Source organism: Mercenaria mercenaria, chromosome 2 (genome assembly GCF_021730395.1).
Source record: "Mercenaria mercenaria strain notata chromosome 2, MADL_Memer_1, whole genome shotgun sequence".
Classification (NCBI taxonomy): Eukaryota; Metazoa; Mollusca; class Bivalvia; order Venerida; family Veneridae; genus Mercenaria; species Mercenaria mercenaria.
This window is the reverse complement of record NC_069362.1, coordinates 79,430,168-79,452,611: the sequence shown is the minus strand read 5'-3', so window position 1 is coordinate 79,452,611 and position 22,444 is coordinate 79,430,168. Positions and strand designations below refer to the sequence as shown.

The 22,444-nt window shown below is 33.9% G+C and overlaps 1 protein-coding gene across 2 annotated transcripts in view; it reads right to left on the bottom strand.

Moving 5' to 3' along the window:
• Nucleotides 1–22,444, bottom strand: part of LOC123564397 (neuropeptide SIFamide receptor-like) — an 85,499-nt gene that overhangs the window by 40,385 nt on the left and 22,670 nt on the right. The window contains exon 1 of one of the 2 annotated variants that reach the window (XM_045357944.2): nt 21,225–21,711. The exons of the other annotated variant lie outside the window; for it this stretch is intronic. Coding sequence (XP_045213879.1) covers nt 21,225–21,633 — 409 coding nt within the window. The 5' untranslated portion in view covers nt 21,634–21,711. Of the gene's footprint in view, nt 1–21,224; nt 21,712–22,444 lie in introns of those variants that run through there. 2 annotated transcript variants of the gene reach the window in all.

Sequence of the window (22,444 nt, the reverse complement as noted above, 5' to 3'; positions counted from 1 at the left end):
ACGTGAAATTGTCGGACTAAAGAGACTGTAAAGAAAGGCATCTAGAACATATTCTTTTAAAGAATAAAGAGTTAATCACGGTATTTATACAAAAATAAACTATGTTCTTATTGATGCAATCAATTGATGAAACCATAGCTGAACATCTTAATTATCGACATTTACTTTGTTGCTATATTACAAGTCCTTCTAATTATACTTTTTAAGAAGCGTCGTAAAAAATTTATTTCCGGTCATATCGCCAGACTTGTAAAAGTACCTAATGCATCGACTCTACCTTTTAGGTCATAAAGAGACATTGCAATTCCTCATTATGTTTTTTAGCATGCCATATGCAGTATCAAGCCGTTTACCTAGTGACCATTTGTCAATTAATGGTAACTTCCAACCATTTGTTTTACAGTAAGAAATGCCTTCCTTTTGTTCTGAAGGAGTTCCAAGAAGTTAAACTAATTTTCATTCCATTTTAATTCAGATTCTTTGAAATCTGACACTTTATCTTTTCAGAAGGCAGCACCCAGGTGTCTTAAATTACAAGTTTCTAAATGTTTAACAGATCATTCATAAGCATCTTATGCATATTAAGTATAAGAAATTGATTATTTACTTAAGTATTACTTAAGTAAAAAAAATATTTTACTTAAGTATAATTTTTTATTTGTTATTCATAAAACAACTTAATAAGTAATTCTTGACTTTTATTGTGGACGAAAACATTAAAAAAGAACAACATTAATTTCAGACAGATACCACATGCACAATTATGTTCAAAGTGCTTTTATCTGAAAAAAAAACAACACTTTAATCGTACTCACGACGCCATTTTGTTTTCTGACTTAAGGCATTTCTTACGTATCTTAAGTTCAAGCTGTTTTATGAATAGGACTTAAGTTTTTTACTTAGACTTAAGTTGAAATCACCACAAACTTAAGTAAAATCTTCAACTTAAGTCAAAACTTATACTTAAGATGCTTTATGAATACGGCCCCAGGTCAGTTATATTATAAGAGAAAAACAAGTAGACAAAATTATTACGTTTACTCTGCTTGTCAGGTTTATTCAAGAATTTTAGTTTGACGTCTTTAGGGTCCCTTTATAAGCAGCTGTAAGAAAATAGTAGCAAATGAAACGTATGTGAGAATTTCATTGACGGTGCTGACTGCACACACACCGTAATCAACACCGTTTATGTTTGTGTTATAAACGCTTGATATTCGAAAATAGTCTCGTAAAGTTTCTTGAAACATGCTGTACTTTTGGACTGTACAATAACAAAGTTCACGTTGGCGTTTGTATTTTTGAGAAATCGTTGATGTGGTCGCTGATGGACACACGATTTTTCACTTTAGAATTATTTGACTACAAAATGGCATGATCTTGTAATTTTAGTCTTTTTATCGCACAGTCGATCGTTAGTGCCTATATTATTATAAAATGCAATTGTCTCTGGTTTAACGAAGATTTGAACATTAAAATATCTATACTGAGTGAGTTTATCATAATACTAAACGAGGAAACCAGGGAGTTTAAAGCTTAAATTCGCATCAATTTAAAATTAATCATGACCTACTTTTGATACCTTCCACCGACTCTATTTACAGACTGAAATCAATGCAGTAATATTATTGTATTTTTTGATAACATCTCTGATAATTCTTTATTCTACTTTTATATGTTGAAGTACACAACCAACCGGAATATCAGCATTTTGCCATTATAACATGGTGATAATATTTGTCTGCGTAATAGTTCATTAAAAAGTAGCGATAAGCGGGCAAAATTCACACAATAATAGTAATTAATTGTATTTCTTGCTAAGGAAGACACAAGTCATTTGTTTAATTACTAATTAATATACATCCTGCATGCTGTAAACTTTTATTTTCAGCTATCTTTGTTTTGTAAAAAAAACTGTTAACACGTTTTTTTTTTCAATTGTTTGTTCTTAATGCACTGATATCAAACAACCATAAGATCAATGTTTACATGAACTAACGTTAAACATATGGCACGGATAGTTCTTACATAAAACTTTATAAATATATGAATATCAAGGAAATGTAACGGCGTGTAATCTGGCACCATATTGCAACTTGTAGTAGAACAATTTAATGAATTAGAACGATTATATACATATAATTTGTACATGTTAACAATGTTGTACAATTAACAATTTTTCCTTAAACGAGGACGCATTTGTTATTCATAACTTCAGATAGATCTTTTTCATAGTTTGTTAAAAAAAAAAAACATGTTTATAAAGTTAGAGTTGTGTCTTTATTTATCGAAAATTCAAGGCCTTCAACAGGTATGTCGCCTGATTTATCATGGTTCAGATGCGCAGGAACTGAACGACAAGGGCGTTAGCCCGGGTGGATCCTAACGATTATCCGAAGTAAATTAAATGATTAACCACAAGGTCTTGGTTGATTTCATTCCTATATGCTCAATGAAAAATTTTAATCAAAATCATGCTGGAGTTCAATTAAGCAGTAATAAACCGGACGACATGATTGGCGTTATAATGCTCTCTTACCAGTCCGCGCGTAAAGCGTTGTTTATCGCATAGCCTGGTCCCCCCTTTTTTTGTTTAATTGACAATTAAGTCACTTTACAAAAGCTTTATCAAAACTAGACCATTTTTTTTTACCTGACGACAGTCGTTCGCCTAACATAACTCCAATCCAAACAGTACACCAAAGACGTAAAAAATGGTACTAGTAGCTTCCTCGCTTGGCGCTCAGCATTTAGAGGATAGTACTAGGACTGGTCAGCCCGGTGTCAGTATAGTGTGACTGGGTGGGGTATCATGTCATGTGTCTACGGCGTGATATTCCAGTGAGGCAGCACTATAAAGTTGAGCATTGTGCTCACTGCTACAAGTAGACACCGTCGTTCATATGACTGAAAAATTGTTGAGAAAGACGTTAAACCCGAACACACACACACAAACAGTACACTTTTGAATTTCAGTATCACAAATAACAAACGGAAGCGTGATTGTTAAAAATGTCTGCTTAAATTTCTAATATTTTACTTATATTTTTATATAAGTATCATATATTATAAAGAATAAGTTATAACATTCACCACATTTGTATTAGGATACCCTTACAAGGAAATTAAGCTGGAGTTTTAAAATAGTGTTCTATTTCTCTTGCTATTGGGCTAGCATGGTTTGCATTATATATATACGATTTTTATACCTCTGTTTACAAACCAACAGGAAAAGCCACATTCAAAGTTGCAGCTGCCCATACATCATTCTACATGACAATAGGGATATTTATGTATGGGCGAGTCAACATGTACAAAGTGCCCGGGCACATAAATGAATGTAATAATAATAACACAGACGAGACACATAGATACAAACAGACAGGAAGAAGGAATACCGCCGTGTACCAGTTTTAAACAGTCAACTGACGTCAACCGCACTTGTTTAACCCCTAGTATGTATTACATTTCTAGACAGTGTAAAGAAAATTACTCCCCACATGGTAACCGTCAAATCGTACATGTATGTACTTTGTCATGGCACTGAAGGAGGGAACACATTTAAGAGCACGACGAGGTAGCACAGTGGTCAGTGATTAAACCAGGTCTTCGCTAACGGATGTTTAAGAGCTGGATGCCACGGAGTCCCCAAGCTTTCCCGTCATAACACACTCAAAGTAGAGTCGATCATAGTGACTAGCTATAAACGGACAAACCAGTAAAATGCATTATGTCTCAGATCTATACGGTCATAGGCCTCTTGCAGTAAACACTGATAGTTTAAATAAATAATGGTCGGATTGCTATGCTCGAGACTTTTTACAAAGCTCCATGAAAATCAGGCTGAAAAATGCCTTGTCACAGAAGAGCAAATTTAATAATTTCAAATCACGTTCACAAATTTTAGCAAACGGTAGGGGCGTGTTTGTTTTGGGTTAAACGCCGTTTTTCAACAGTATTTCAGTCATGTAACGGCTGGCAGTTACCTGGATTCTGTACCAGTACAAACCTGTTCTCCGCAAGTAACTGCCAACTGGTGTAGGGTGTTGCTCTCTCTCATGTCATAAACAGACTCAGTTTAACCATTGCTTTTATTACATTCTATGCGTCCAAAGGATCGATTACAGATTAACGTCAACAGGAAATCCAATATACCGAAAGTAATTGCAATAAAAATATCTTATTTCCAATCCTAATTTAATGAATTCTGTCTTAGAAACTAACAAATGGCAACGTTAAGTCCTTTTACTCTCAGGCATAGGTTTCTTTTAAACAAATTGATCAGGCTGATAAACTGAAATCATTGCATCCAGTTTGTATACCAGACGTAGACGTTAATAATTTATTTACATAACTCCGCTTCACGAAGTAAGAAATCAGTTGGTGGAGACAAAAGCATCTGAACATTACTTTGATTGATATGAGATTGTATGAGTGGGAAATGATACATCATTGAGAGCAATTTAGCTGCTTTTGGGCATTAAATGATCACAGACTTGTCTAGACACAATGCCACTTGAAGTTATCATGAGATGTACGAGACGTATTGATACATTGATTTATATCGTAGAAACATACTTGTTTGTGTTCACAGATCTCTTTTTGAATTTTAAAGATAATCTTTACATAAATTACCTGTTTTGTTATAAAACTTAACTTTCAGGTTTTGTTGCACATCTGCAAAACATTATATTATACTTGAAAAAAACATTGAACCTCGAGCAAATTTGATAATGAGTTTCATGAGAAAATCACAGTTTGATGACATATATGCGAAAAACAATCAACTTAATTTTTATGAAGCATATTGTCATTGTAAATATTATATTATCATATTCTTAGATAAAACATTTAGGTGTTGGTGGTACGTTTTCAGGTATGTGTACATATTTGAAAAGAACTGCAAAATTCAATTGATAACATTATTTGGAATTGTTTCGCGATCAAACCCTTTTTCGTCATTTTCATAAGCATTATGACATAGGCGAAAATTATTCCAATAATTTAGGATTTGTTTTGTTATTCAATAGTAAGTTTTATTTGTTGTTTTTATCCTTTAAACATTATGATGAATAAAACATTTGAGACATTAAAGCTTCCATAGAAACAGCAGGTATTGCCAAATTATTACCTATTTGCCAGGTTTGAAATTCTTCATAAATTATTAGGAATTCTGTCACTTCAGGAATATTTAAGGCGGAATGCTTAGAAAACATACAAGGTTACCACATGTCTTTTTTCATTGGTAACTTTCACGCATGCTAGGTTTACGATAAGCGAATGCGAAACTGATTTTACATTTGTGAAAGCTCACTGAAGCTTATATATAGATTAGGTAGGATAGAAAATGTCACACTTTTGGTATTTTACTGGCTAGCAGGGACGTGAAGTCCATGCAAATGACTTTTATCTTACATGAGAGAGAATTTCTATTAATCTCTCTGCTGCGTCAAATACGACAGTGTTGTTTCTCTTTTGGCTTGTTATTCTGTTTTTATGAGGTTTTGCAAATCTAAATGTACTTTTATTGTTATTACTTATATAGAAAACTTGCTCATTCCCTCTTTAAATGTGATACATATTATTAATCATAATAAAATGTTGTTTTCTATGGTCATGCTATTTTGTTACATGACTGTATAATTTATGGACCCCCAACAACCTTGCTTTTCTTTTGAATTAGAATTTCAAACTTTAATCACGCTGTTTTGGCCATTGTAACCATACTTGAAATATAAAAGGCTTTCTCAAATATTGTTCTTGCAAATTTATTCCGCGATTTAATTTGTTTTACAAGGTTGTATGAATTATTACTTTGCTTGAGATTTACAATTGCCCCACTTATAATTTTTATCAATACAATATTTCAGGTACATGGAATCAGAATAGGCGAATCTGAACGGTCTTAGTACTTTACGAATTAAAGCAAAATGGGGCCTTGCATTTTTTTTATGTAACGACATGGTAATGCTCTGGCATGACATAAATCTAGTCTTTTTCGTCTCTTTACAAAACCAAACTTGAAGAAATAAATATAACGACATCGGAGATAAAGGAATTGCACAAACGCAAAAATGTTATGTGGTAATCCTTATCTATATTGTCTACATCTCTTCTGAATGAACATGGAATAACCGAACTCGTTTTTTTTTGTGCATTTTTGTGTTTTACATGCCATGCCTTTTGTTTTCATTGTGTGTGTTAGAGATTCACCTGGCGGGGATTTACACTGTCCCGTGACTTTGGAACATGGTGGAGGTAAGAGTGAGGTTGGGCGCGCACCATAAACCGGTTTAAGCTTCCCAGTGGTGTTTTTGCCACTGGCTGTTCCAGTGGCGGTGCCCCACTGTGTTCATTTATTTGTGTGTTTTGTCCTCGTGTGTTTGCTTTGTATGCGAGTGTGTGTGTGTGTGTGTAGAAGTGTGCACTTCTGCGTGCTGTAGATTTGGTTTGGGGAGACGTGGTATTTCCCTGTTTGATATTTATCCTTGTTTTTTTTTTTTGATGATAAATCATTCAAGGTTAATACTCCTGTGTACAACTGGTGTTTTGGACAGTTCGAAAAACTAATTTTGATAGAAACTAACTCGACCTGCAGATGTTTGAGATATTATAGAAATTTTCTTTATTAATGGTCTGTAATTGTATTTGCAGCAATTAACAGGGACATTAACTATTATGTGTAACTCAGTGACATATTAAGAAGTAACGTACCAGTTTGTCTTTCATTTTTCATATGTCAGTGATCAGACGTTTGGTTGTTCTTATGGAATATTGATTTAGGGTCTTGTTTCTTTATGTTTTAGAAATCAAACAGCGGGTCTATATTTTTCTTTAGATATCGCGTTTCAGATTTATAAAATAGTCAGAAAGCTCCTGGAGTGTTTTTCTGTAAACGGTAACCCTAAGTACAATTTCTAGAAGATCATATGACGCATAAAGAAAAAAAGTGAATAATTCTACGTTCACGATAGATTGCATGCAATGTATCTTAAAGGCTCATAATGCCTTTATTTGAAATGTGACTGCCATGAATACAAAACTATTAGTATGTTGTTAAATCCTATTTTCGGTAACTTTTTTCTCTTACAGTTAAAGGTTTGAATATTGATGGATATAGTAGAAAGTTTATATGGATCTATTTGTTTTGGTTAACTCCCTTTATGGCTAGCGCTCTAACTGTAAATGTTCATGTACAGTATTAAAATAGCACTTTTCTGACCATATAATTGTGCATATCATCTCTCTTTGTTTTTATTATAAAATTTAAAGCCTTATGGAACTTTAAAGTAATAACATACACGTCGCGGTACAAATATATTTTTAAAGAAATGTGTGTTAACTCTTCGTTAAAAACGTAAACATTTAAACATAAATTTCACAAAACATTTTTTTTTTGTATTTCAATATTCAATATGACAAAACAATTCAATTTCGACAGTAATTGGTCATCTGCGTGTGAAAACATTAGTCAGCAGTGTGAATGGCACACACTGAAAAAATGTTACAAAAAATATTCGCAAAATACTAAATTTAGAATAAAATAATTCGTAGCATTCTTCAAATATCACAGCTATCACAAATTTTAAACTGTGTCCCACTCATCTGGGACGAATCAACCAGAATACAATGCAGCCCACTGATCAGGTTGTTTTAATAATGTTATTGCATGTGTTTCGTTGTAAGTGGCATGTCCCTCAGGAAACTGTTAAAGATACTTTACTTATTTAACTTTCCACACTTGAGACTGTACGTTTCTGCTTTATCTTTTTTTAACATACGTGACAACTTACTTGCATTACAAATATCCATACAACTATCATTGATAATTGCTAGTATTTGTTATCAGTAAACAGCCATAGAGAAACTCTCTATAGCAATAATCGACACAAGGCTGGTTCCGCAAACGAATCATTATCCAGAAATGATGCCGAGACTGTTTTTCGATTCGGATCTCCGGAGTCGTAATGCATAACAAGAGGGCCATGATGGCCCTATATCGCTCACCTGAGTTTAATTGCTTTCTTGAAAAAAATTCTTTGCTAAAGCTAAACAAATAACCCCATGGGGTGGGGTCAATTTGACCCCGGAGGTAATGATTTGAACAAATTTTGTAGAAGTCTACTAGGCAATGCTACATGTCAAATATCTAAGATCTAAGCCTTCTGGTTTATTTTTAGAAATTTTTTGAAGATTTTCCTATGTAAAATCAAGTGACCCCTGGGATGGGGTCAATTTTAACCCCGGGGGTCATGATTTGAACAAATTTTGTAGAGGTCCACTAGGCAATGCTACATATGAAATATCTAAGCTCTAGGCCTTCTGGTTTATTTTAAAGATTTTTCTATGTACAATCAAGTAATCCCATGGGGCGGGGTCAATTTGACCCCGGGGGTCATGATTTGAATAAATTTTGCAGAAGTCTACTAGGCAATGCTACATGTCAAATATCTAAGACCTAGACCTTCTGGTTTATTTTTAGAAAATTTTTGAAGATTTACCTATGTAAAATCAAGTGACCCCTGGGGTGGGGTCAATTTTGACCCGGAGGTCATGATTTGAACAAATTTTGTAGAGGTCCACTAGGCAATGCTACATGTCAAATATCTAAGCTCTAAGCCTTCTGGTTTATTTTTAGAAATTTTTTGAAGATTTTCCTATGTAAAACCAAGTGACCCCTGGGGCGAGGTCAATTTTGACCCCGGGGTCATGATTTGAACAATTTTAGTAGAGGTCCACTAGGCAATGCTACAAGTCAAATATCTAAGCTCTAGGGCTTCTGGTTTTTGAGAAGAAGATTTTTTAAGATTTTCCTATGTAAAATCAAGTGACCCCCGGGGCGGGGTCAATTTTGACCCTGGGGTCATGATTTGAACAAACTTGGTAGAGGTCCACTAGGCAATGCTTCACACCAAATATCTAAGCTCTAGGGCTTCTGGTTTTTGAGAAGAAGATTTTTAAAGTTTTTACTTTTGGTTGCCATGGCAACCAGAATTCTGTATGGAATTCAATTCTTTGAACAATTTTTAAAGAAGACCATCCATGGAACAACCCTGTGAAGTTTCATCAAAATTGGCCTGTTGGTTTAGGAGGAGATATTGTTTAAAGGAAAGTGTGGACGGACGGACGGACGACGGACGGACGGACGGACGGACGGACGCCGGACGGTGAGTGATCACAATACCTCACCCTGAGCACTTTGTGCTCAGGTGAGCTAAAAAGCATAAAATACTCAACTAATGTGAAAGGAAAATTGATCTAAAAGTGTTCTCATGAATTCACACCAATATTTAAGATTTGATAAGTTAGATGGATTCTATTAGGACGATTTATTTGACATGTATACCGAGGTAACATCACACTATTCATATTGCAAGTTCTATTACTCGCTATTCCAAAACTTTTATAATTCGGTTCTATCATTTATTATTCCATTTCGATGGAAATTTGGGAAAGATATTTAGGAGTAAAGTTTTGAATCAAGCACACATTAAGCCTTTGATGTTTTCCTCTATGAGAAGTCTGTTTTGTTTTATTTACATCATAACAGCAACCCGAACTCATCAAGTGTAACACATGAACTAGCAGGAATGTATAGGTATAATGCCAGTTAAATTGATAGAATTAAAACAAAAATAACGCATTATTACGGTAAAGATGAAGTCTGACTTTATGATCTTCACTTATCACATCAATCTTTCTAATGAAGAATTTTGTATCGAATCTTTTTTCTAGCCAAATAGTTAAGAGCAGTACGTAATTGAGTATAATTATTATTTACTTATGAATTTTTACTTAACGTCTTGGGGAACATTACTGTGATTGTAATATCAAGGTTTTGCTTTTGAACTAAATATTGTCATTGACTTGTCATAATGGTTGTGCCCAGTCTCATTAGCATCTTTATTGTCAACAGAGAACGACCACATCAATGCTCTGCTACATTAGCATTAGCCATGGTGATAAAAACAGATGATAAAAGGTCTGAAATTGGACTTATAAGTCATTATATGAATTCGGTATTATTATAAGCAGGGTACTAAGAAATCTTACGCTGTTTTCAGAAGCTGCGAATCTGAATTCACACTAATGTTCTTGGAACTTACTGATTCTAATAAACTTATAATGTAGGATATAAATTGTCACATTTCAGGTGCTTTAAAGACTAGGTTGGACTTGAAATTAATGTAAATAACTGTTATGAAATACAACAGCCAATATTAGCACGTATCATGCAAAATCCTGTGAATACTACATTGTACATTTGAGCCGTGCCATGAGAAAACCAACATAGTGGTTCTCCAATTCCAATAGGCTTTAAAAGCGAACAGCATGGATCCTGACCAGACTGCGCGGATGCGTAGGCTGGTCTGGATCCATGCTGGTCGCAAACCCACTATGTTGGTTTTCTCATGGCATGGCTCATTTCTTGTTTATGGAAGGTTAAAACATTTTTTTCGACAAGAACAGAGAAATACGGATTGAATCTACATTCACAAATTGCAAGTGACATCAAACCTTTTGTGGGATTAAAGGAAAATTACAAAATGTTAGCAACATCACAGCTTGTTTTTGTTGAAGCTTTATTAATGATGATGAGCGCTTATATGATTAAAGACAGTTCCCTGAAAATAGAACTAACTTTACGATTTTTAATTCATATTTTATAATTGTGTTAATAATTCATTAGATTTTCAGAGGCAATGGGAGAATTACGAGGATATTAGGATGATGTAAGACCTGACTGACAGATTAAAACGTGGCGTGCGAAAATGTCTTTCATTTTTCACAACGTGCTATTGTTAGTAGAATGTCAGTTAAGGATATTAGTTTTTTCTTCTGGATTTAGAAATTAATTTATGCGTCTGAAATTGTTTTTGGTTTATTGTGTATCAGAGTTTCTAAATTGTTTGAAAGCTGTTAGGAATTTGTTTTTAAACATGTAGCCCTCAATTTTAGCAGAACACTTCACATATTTCACTGGTATATAAAGGAGGTGACCTCGACGTTGTCTGAATAATTGTATATAAAATATCTTGAAATAATGACAAATACGACAAACGTAATACCCAAACATGATCAAGTAATGCATTTTAAACAGCACCTGGTCATCAACCATGAATGTATATCACAGCTGTTTTAGTAAGTAGAATTTCAATTTATTCATAATACATGCAAAGAAACTGTTGATCTTTTAATACTGTTTTCATAACATCTTTTCCTCAATCGTCTGTCTAACTTTCTGTAATATTTTCAATGCTTTTCAACTAATGTACATTATAACTGTCAATACAACTGCCATTGATAAGTGACATTGTATTCATGTAACACCTCCTTGTTCTAATACGATAATAGTAATCGCTGCAAAGCGGGCTCCACAAACAACAAGTTGTCCAAATATTGTTAACTGGAAAGTATTCAAATATTTATCCAAATAATGCCCAAGTAATGACGGTGCGGTTTATTTGATAAATCGATCTGTTTTCAGATATTTTGAGTTCGGTGAATGAATGGAATGACACAATTTTTTTAAATAATGTAAATTAAACTTATCTAAAACGTGTTCTCAGGAATGTTTATTTTAGTTCGCAAAGAAATTAGGTTCCTTCAAATAACAGCTAGGACTTGATTATCCGTTTTTACTGTAATGCCTTCTCTGTTGATGAAAAGTTGGAAAAAAGTACTTTTAATGTTCAATTAAAGTTTGAATCAAAAGCACAGTAGGTGTTTGAAGAATACCAAACATATGTTCGTTTGCTTTTCCTAGATGAGAAGTCTGGCTTGTTTTATTAACATTAAATGTTAGAATACTTAATCGGGCGGAACAAATGAGCTAGTAGGAAATGTTTAAAGGTTTTATAAAACTAATATAGTCAGATAAATTAACGGAATCAAAATAAAAGGTCAAAACAAAAACAATGCATGCATGTACCTCAGACAAAGGTGATATCTATTCATTCTTTTTAATGTCCCCGTTATACAAATAAAAACTAGAATGTGTTTGTAGGACACAGGGTGTGCTCCCACCGGTACATTTGTTACAAATAAGGGACGACAATAATTACAATGTTTGCAGTCTTTGGGTATAGCCTCAACAAACATTTTATATAAAGGATTCATTATTCTAGGCCATATACTTTTTGAGCTATGATCATCACAAACACAAACTTCACTATTTTGACTATTTCATGGGCTGTAACTCTATAATTAGCGCTAAAATTTCTAGAATGCCAGGTGTGCAAGGTCGCATCATGATAAAGACTCAAGCAAGGTTTCATGAATTTACATCAAATACGGTAGTAAACTGTTACAACTCTTCTGAAATAATGATGAAAATGTACATTCCTCTTGCAATACCAATATCTAACTTTTATTTTCACCCATTTCATTTCTCAGTGTCATATATACATTTCATGCCACACTTAGGCGGAAATGAACATGTTGAAAAATGTCACACAAATTGTGAGTGAATAGTTTTAATACAGTTTAAATCTTTATTAAAGTCTCATCAATGTATTATGTACATCATATTAACAATTATACTAATACAAGTTGACCGAAATACACTGACATTCAGCTAATGAATTATAAGAGACTATATTAAGAATAAATATCACAACTGAACCAGAAAATTAACAGTTTTCTAAAATATAATATCAAGCAGTAGTAGCTGATCATTGTAAAAGAAAATAATATCTTCATTAAAACTATATATAATACTAACATACAGAATTTAAAAAAAAATGATACAATTAAGAGAAATTTGGAAAAATGATCGAAAAGACAGTTATTATTAAACATATACATGTAGCCACATGCACGCAGTTGTAGAACTGATTAGCTACTACTTCTTGGGAGGCAGTAAAATGACGAATTCAAAAACTATATAATTAAAAGACATTATTAACACAAATAAAATGCTCTCCTACATAAAATATTATGGCAGGTTTTGGCACAAATTCTTATCAATGAATGTTTGGTAAAAATAAATTTCATCTTATCTTAATCTAACATATTTAAAAATTTCTGTTCAACAGAAACAGCTTTATGAAAAAGACTAGTACGTAAATCATCATAAATATTACAATTTATTAAAACATGACTTTCATTTTCTACCGAGTTACAAAACGGGCTTTTGCGGTCCTGGACTGGAAGATTTTCGTATCTGCCTGTTTTTATTCTAATAGGAGCAACGTCACACCTAAACTTACTAAATGCTGCTCTGTGAGAAGGAGGAAGGATGAGTTTGCAATAGTTCTCAACATGAAAGTCTGTTTTAAATGTGCAGTAAGTTCTGAGCTTATTGCGACCCATTCCACTAGCACTATCATGTCTGCAAACCATATTCTTCCATTCAGCAAAATATTTCTCCATAACCCAGCTAGTAACGTGTTTACAATGAATTTCTAGATACACGATTAGCAATAGAAGCACCTGTCAAATTACACTGAATGAACGTTAAACTGTTTAACAAGTGAAAACCAGTTTTTACATGAGCTTCCTGCTTGATTTGCTGCCCAAAGTGCCACTCTTTTATTTACTCTAGATAATGCAGTGTTACAAATGCGTGTCCAGAAGACAGAAACGGCTTTCAATTGTCGAACAATAGGTGGATCCCAGGCCATGTACCCTGCCACCGCAGCATTAGGTGTGTATTTTCCGATGCCCAAAAAATATCTCATGGCCCGATTGTGCACTGCATTGATACAGGAATATGTTCTATGACCCTAAATAGGAGAGCTATAACTAATTATCGGCCAAACAATGGCGTCATATAACTTAGTAAATAAATACATTATATGGAACTCCTCCTGCCAATTTACATTTAGCAATTAATAAACCAAGAGCTCGACGGGCACTCTGAGCAGCTGCCTTTGCTGATACATTATGATCTGGATGCTCATCAATTAGCATACCCAAATATGTATACTTTCTAACAACAGCCAATTCATCATTACTGCAGGTAAAAGTTCTATCAACACACTGAACAGAAGCTGGTCTGAAATGAACGATATTACTTTTACCACTGTTAATATTCATATCATTATTATTACACCAGTCTGACAAAGCTGTACAAAGGGTTTGTAGATCATCAGCAGATTCAGTTAAAATGACAATGTTTTCAGCGTATAACAAAATATTTTTTCGTCTCTTACAGAGATACCAACGTCAAAACTCTTTAAGTATGAAATAAAATCATTAATGTATAAATTAAAGAGCAAAGGAGACAGGACGCAGCCTTGTCTTAAACCAGAATGCACATGGAACCAATCGGTATTAAGAGAATTAACCCTAACACAAGAAATTACAGATAAGTAAAGTGACTTTATAGCTTTTAGTATTTTACCAGAAATTCCAGAATCACAAAGCCTTTTCCAAAGTTTCTCTGTGTTTATAAAATCATAAGCTTTTCTGAAATATATAAATGCTGCAAATGCGGATTTCCTACGTTTCTTTCTAGTGTCGATAATATTTGTAAGTGTAGAAATTTGATCTATAGTACTGTTTTTTTTCCTAAATCCACCCTGCTCATCTGACAATTTATCATCAGCCCATTCTTGAAGGCGATCATTTAATATATTACAATAAATTTTATAGACAGCTGATACCCCTATATGACAGAGGATCTCTTGGATTTAGTGTAGATGTTTTCGGAATAGGATTAATTACACATTTCCCCCAACAAGTTGGAACATTTCCTTTCTCAAAACAGACATTAAACAATGTATGCAAAAATAAAATAGTGGTGTCATTTTTCAAAACTTCTGCATGAATAGAATCAACCCCGACCGCTTTCCCGCATTTTGCCCTATCAACAGCCCGTTTTACTTCTGTAATAGAAATACAGCTATTGAAAGGTAAATTACTGCCCTCGTTCACTACATACGTGTTAGTCTCTGGTGTTAGAGTAATACTATTAAACAGAGTGCTAAAATCATGCTTCCACTTATCTAAAACCTCAGACACTACTGTAGTGGTGCTGCCGATATGTAAAATAACTTCCATAGGTTTTGTTTCTTTTTAAATTGATTTACTCCAATTTTTCCAAAAAGATTCCCAGAACTTATTATAATCACTATTACAGTCATTTACCAGATTAATTTGCATTGTATACCAATAAAAACGTTTTGCTTTCTGGACTTCCCGATCAAACAACTAACGCTTACTGACAGAAACAGTCTTAATTTATCACTTCTAACTTTACATGTAATCCAGTTACTTTCAGCAATACATAAATCAGACCATAGTTTAGACAAATTATCCGACTATCATGGTTTTCCTGGTCTACGTTTTTTGTTCGAGATACCAACACTTATGGTTTTGTACGGAATGTCATTATACATACTATGCCTAACTATGCCACACCATTCTTTATAAATAGTATCAATATCAGACTGGGTACGCAGACCCTGTTCAAATTTATCTATAACGCTATTGATCTGTAATACAGTGCCACGTTCCCCAATGAAAGCACTGGGAATATTGCTGACATCAAATTTGTCAAATTTAATATCTTGCGACGTATCGTCAGAATGTAAAGTTAATAAATCACTACATAAAATATTCCAAACCAATAGCGAATGGTCTGGAAAGCTCGTAGGAGTTAAAGTGGACACGTCCCCAGCACTGTTAATAAAGTCAGTTACACGTATTACAGAGAAGTCTTGAAAACAGTTTAGACTGTCATAAGGAGTTATACAATAATCAACAACAGCTAAACCTTTAACAGAAATTGAAGTAAAATCATTTTTATTGTATTTCTCCCATTAAGTATACACATGTTAGTATTGATAAACAAATCTACAAGCATTTCGCTGTAAGTAAATAACATCATCTTGTTCCGGTAAACTGTCGACCCCGACTATATTCTAACTGCCCACATCTGCTATTCAAATCACCGCAGGTGAAAATTAAGCCATCATTTTGAAAACTTAAAATGTCTGTTAAAAGCTTATCAAAAAAGGAATTAACGTCAAAATACCTTGACAAGTTTTCAGGAGGAAAGTAACATACACACGGCAGTAAAGTAAAATTTTCGCTCTTATGTTCCATCTTAAGCCATAATATACCTTTAAAGAAGAGTCTAAAATAGATACATCAAAAATGCTGTCTTTAATTAAAAACCCAACGCCACCAGACTCAAGTCTGGCACGTTTATGAATATTTTGGCGGTTGAAACCGAACCAGCGGTAACCGGCAACATTTAACATGGAGCCATTGGTTAAATGCGTTTCAGCGACGCCTAAAATATCAAAGTCTTGAAAGTCTTAAAACACAAGTTAAACGTTAAATAAAATTTCCAAAACCCAGTTTTCAGCTAGTATCTCCTGGAACCTTGACCCCTGGAATTGCCATGACCGCCACCATTACTTGATCTATTGTTGAAACGGCCATTACCCCGGTAAGTGCCACCACGCGCGTTGCTACCCTGCTGTCTCTCCTGACGATCGTTGTTTCCACGACGTCTGTGCTGATCACGTGGAGAATCGTATGGCCCCTTGTTGGAATTCTGGCGTTCTCTGGAACTCTTCCGGACGACACGTGAACCTTTTATTCAAGGCCATGCGGTTTGAGAGCAGACAAAATAGTCCAAAGTTACTCGACATGACACGGTCTGCTTTTGTCTGATTATGATTCAGGTACACCGAAGCATACTGGCTACTAGATTTCAGATCCGCTTTTTTGAACATGACTTTACGCTTGTCCTCATGAGTTTTCATTGTTGCGATAAGACACCAGGCGTGGAATCGTTCGCCGAAGACTTAAGCTCCGTTCTTGCGCACACAACACCCTGGACCTTTAAACCACCACTAATTAAACTGTTCACTTTATTAGTAACATTTTCATTTGAAGTTTCATGAAGGCCACGGATAATGATGTTCTTGGTATGTCATCGCCAGAATCGCACTTGGTACCATTAGAAATACTTCGCCGTATTGTCAGCTCGAATTGACTCTTGAAATGATTCGAGCTTACCATCAATGTCCTTGCGTATACGACTTAATTCCAAGTTAACCCTTTTATCTAGTAGTTGTGATACCTTATTTAATATGCGCTGTTCCAATCCTGATTCTAATCCGATGATAATAATAGTCAATAATGGTCAATAAATACAAATTGCAACCTCCAAATATTCCAAATGAATCACAAGTAAGTCCCTCTTCAGTATTCACAAAATTTACTCCAAAAGTCTCTGTTCAAGTCAAAACTCACGATAAGTAACACTGCTAAATTGTAAACAACCTGACAGGTAAACCGAAAGTTATATATACACGTATGGTTCTATGTCAGTAAAACAAACCAGTCGTATAATTAAGGTTTACATGAACAATATTTTATGTATAATAAAACTATCAACTTTCCTTCAATGATAAACGCTGATAAAAATACTTTACATTAAAATGTAATGGTGCGCACAATTGTTATAAATTTTACTCAAAACTGATGTCTTTCTTTCGTATTTGCCAAACCTATTACTACATGTATAAGCACTGACATTTTACACCTGTCACTGCAGCTGTATTACAACAAAGGAACCAAGTTTTTTATATCTGGCATACCCTGTTGATATTAATATAACAGCCGGTACTAGAAATAGCTTCCCATCAACTCTTGGTGATATTTCACACACTGACGACGAAGCATCTGGCATTGTTGCAGAACTAGTATTAGCAAATGCCAGATATGAATTTGTCGTCAAAATAACGTTGTTTTTATTTTCTGACACTTTCACTAGCTATTCTTTTTCCTCAAAGGGCCCATGGCAACTGAAATGTTTTATGGTCAAATGAAGTGCGAAATGGCAACTGAAATGTTTTATCAATCTTAATTGATTAAGAAAGTCAACAACAAGTTTTACCTTGATTATCCGCATAAAAACGACTTGATAAAAAGTTATTTTGTCAGGCTGGTAACAGGAAAATATTTTCTCATACTTACCTACTTTTTAGAGGGGTTTACTAGACGTGGAAATTAGGTATAAACAATTCAAATACTACATTACTCAAAATGTAGACAGAGCGGACACTTAAATATCTGAAAGTAATATCATTACTTTGATTGATGTGAGATTGTAAAAGTGACAAATGGTACATCTTTCTTTTTCGTGTGAGCTATTTAACTGCTTTCGGACGGTTGCATAAGAGCATTACATAGTCACAGCTCTGTCACGATCTGCACGATATTTGATTAGCATTTATACCATGACAATTGTATTCTATGCACATTATCTAAAACAAATCGTAATCATAAAATTATTTTAGACTTCCGAGACTCTTTTTAAAATACAAAAATAATTCTTATCTTCATGGCATGTTTTACAGGTGGTTTTCCGAATTCGGTTGAAAAATTCCAACCATGTAATAGATATTTCCAAAAACAATAATTAACTTTGAAATTGCTTGACATATGTTCAGTTTTGTTCAACGTTCGTAACCCTGTTACTTTTAAAGTCGTCGATGAATGACTACTAGTATCTCTTTAAATATATTGTAACTAAAACCAGATGACTTTAACGAGCAGGATTTCTATGATTTTTAAAATTTGATGAAACGAAACCTCGTTTCTGTCTTTGAATATTAATTTATTAGGTTTTTAAATTTTGTGTGATACACTTTAAAGAGTCACAAGCGAAATTACAAGCGAAATTATGTTTTGTGGGACTTTCGGGTTTTCGTCATAACAACAATTATTGCCAAGTCACTATTTGCTGCCTTGTTATAAGCAGCGTATCATATCATAGCCATGAACATAAAATAACAACGTCTTAGCGAGATAAGAACAAATAATAACTGTTTTCAGAACAACTTTGCCAACTTGAAAATGAGTCATATTAGGCTGTTCAGGAGTATACTTCAGCAATATACTTAAAATAATGAGCTGTAATTCCTTATTTATTTATAAAACAACGCTGGTATCTTTTAACTGTAAAATATATCAGCAGTGAAACTGGTTTTACTTTTGTGAAAGCTTACTGCCGCTTAGCATTCGGATTATGTAGGATAAAAAGTGCAATACTTCCGGCAATTTGCAGCCTATGATGAACGTGAATGTCATGCAAACGGCTGCTGTTTTCTTGAAGAGATTTGTGATTAATCTCTCTGCTTGGATATACAAACACTGATGATTTTGTCATAAGATAAACTTAAATCGCATATCCTATTCTCGGGGAAAGGAACCTATACTAGTATTTAGATTTAAGAATAGGGTTTGCAGTTGTTTATAATTGATTCAAATGGAATAAAATCTGTTAAAAGATAATTTGGGAGAAAAGAATGCAACAAAATAGAACACTCGCAGACTGCTTGATTGAGTCTGTTCATGAGAGGTAATGGAAAGTCTAACACCTTTACTGACATTAATCACTGTTTACTTGCTCTACATCAATTTAATTGGTTCACAAATAAGAGTCTTAGACTTTAGAGTCATCACTTAGGTTGCAGAATCGCTTTATTTAATGTATTTGCCCTTTCAATACATATCATGAAAAATAAATCGTTCAACACTTCACAATATCTCCATCTCTTTTATTACAACCTATGTTATCCACGTTTTTATTTGCTTCAGTAAATCTAGTTTGAAAAATGCTCAATGAATTTTTATACCAGTAACAAGACTGAGTATTTGGCCATAGTAAAACAGAAGCTGTAGAAACTTATCCTAAGCTCTCTTTGATAGTTTAGGCATTCGAAGACCGATGACAGAGTTTATTAAATCACACTCGTACGAGTATATTAGGGCTTGCTCGGTTCGACAGTTATATCAATGCCAATCGGACTGCCAATATGTGACCCTAAAACAGAAAATTATGTTATGTTTGTCATAATAAGGAGTCTATTAGCTAATATTCACTGACATGACATAATTTTGTTCTATACAATTGCAAGAAGGAATTGTTGTTATTCTCTTATTATCATTTTGACTTCATATCTTTTCAAACTGACGGTAAGGGAAGACGTGCCAAGTAATAGTTCATTTAACTGCATAACCGTATATAAAGTGGTCTATTTGTAATAATATTAGTCTGCACATTTGGGACTTTGACAGACTTGAGCAACTTATTTTGATTTAAACAGAGAAGGAAGCAAACATTGTAGGTGCACAGACAACATCTTTTTAAAATTATTTTGAAGTATGACAGCAAAAGAAACGTAGCAACGTCAAAAAGTGTCTATTGGCAAGTATTTGTTTAATAACGTAAAATTAATAAACACTTTAAAGATAATGAACTACTAACAATATCCCTGCAATCTCTTTTAAAATTTGATTATGCTAATAATACTTTATTGCATTTAATTATTTTCATCGAACAAAAATCGATTGGATTTAAAGAGGTCAGTTTGAGAATACATGAGGTATGACTTGACTAAGAACTGGCGTAGACAATTTTCCTTCTTCAAGATGCAATATGATCTATAAAAATGTGTGGCATTTACAATTTATCTGATGTTATGCCGGTTTTCAACAGTATTTCAATTATCTTAGGCGGGAAGTTAACCTAGCCAGTGGTCCTTGATTCTGTACCAGTACTAAATTCTTTTTTTAAGCAAGTAACTGTCGACTTTTCAAAATGGAGGTCGAAATGAATTCTGACAAAACAGCTTCCATTAAGTCGTCACGAAGAATTTAGGGCTCCTTGAGGGATCGATCACGCGACCGCTTAATTAAGCTAAGCGGGAAGAATCAAATATATTGCATCAATCTATCAATATTTCAAAATAGTTTGATGGCTCTTGAAGATAGCTCTTGTTTTCTTTTTGTAAACTGTAGCCCTTGTAACAATTTCTAACTCAGTACATGGCAAACTACACTAGTATTTAAAGAATGCATCTTAAAATCGAGATAAATACGACACTGAAGAAATAAACCATTTAATTAATGTATGAACTTGTGTCCCTTTAAATCCGTAGTTTGATAATTAATATTTAAGCAAAGTTTTCAATTCCTGTTTTAAGCCGGTGCTAAGGGGCGTGGGCAGTGTTGCTTTTTCCATTACTGCTCATGAACAGACTCAATCAAACCGAGTCTGCAATTTTCACTGTTTGCCTTGTTCTCGGTGCTTCCGAGGGTCTACTTTCCAGATTTTATTTAAAATGCCCATGACGATCAAATTATTTAAGTTGAACTTGATCATCTAAATATATTCTGTTAGACAGGTTCCTGTCAAACTAAACAGCGTAATTATACTGGAAGCACAGGTTATGGTATTAAAAGAAATATAAGCCTACCTGTGAATATATTTGTTAGCAATGTGATTGGCACACACAGAAACGTTACAAGAGTATCCGCCACTGCTAAATTTAGAATGAAATAATTCGTAACATTCCTCATGGTAGGGTCCTTAATTATCACTGCTATCACAAAACTATTCCCAATTAACCCGGTAATAAAAACCAAACCATATGCGACCGAATACACTGCAATTAAATGAGCAGGCTGTTTTAATAATTGGATCGCGGGTGCTTCATAGTAAGTAAAATTCCCATCATGTTCATAATAAGAAGCTGTTGACGTTTCCATTCTGTTTTCTGTAAATACTTTTCCACAATCATCAATGTAACTTTCTGTAATATCATAATTATGTTCCAATACATTTTCATTATAACTTTGAGAAAAATTGTTATTGATATTTTCCATTGTTTTCTTCTGTAAACACCGCTGGAGTAGCTCTCCAATTTTCTATTGAGATGGTTATAATCGCTGCAAGGCGGGTCTCGCAAACTAGCAATTATCCAAATATTGTTAAGGTAAAGACAGCACTAGCACTGTTTGCCGATAAATCATGTTATGTTCGGACTCTATAGTGTAAAATGAACCAATGACATAATCTGTCTCATTAGTTGGCGGGGTCAGTTTGCACTTAAGTTTTCATTTTCATATTCGAATTTTACCACTTCTATTAGAAATTATAAGTGAAAATTCTAAAACATTTTATGTGAAATCTTTCTAATTCGGTCATTGAACTGATAAAATAAAGAGCTCTTTTGAAATCTTCGATTAAATCACATAAGCTATTATAAGCATGGAACCGTTTTAGATTTTTAGTTGTTTTCTTTTTTCCACGTTTTCAGCTATTTCAAACGAGTGTATTGTTTTATACTGAAACAGACATCACGATTTCTACTTCCTGCAAAGTAAAATGTTATGATAATTAATCGGTCGTGGCAGATGTATGCAATATTTAGTTTGAAAGAATCAATTCCGTAACTTGAAGTAATACAAGACGAAGTACAGAAGAATAAGCTGTAAGTAAACATAATTTATACAATCAAGATTATGAATGAAAGATGCATGTATTTATAGGTGTTAATTAATTGCAGGTTGTAAGCTATTTGTTGCTTACTGCAACGATTAAAGCTTTATAAATTGGACAACTGGTAACCGTCTTGAGTGTCACGTGGCCTCTGTTCAAGTTGTCGTCAGAGCTCTGTATTACATGCAAATAAAT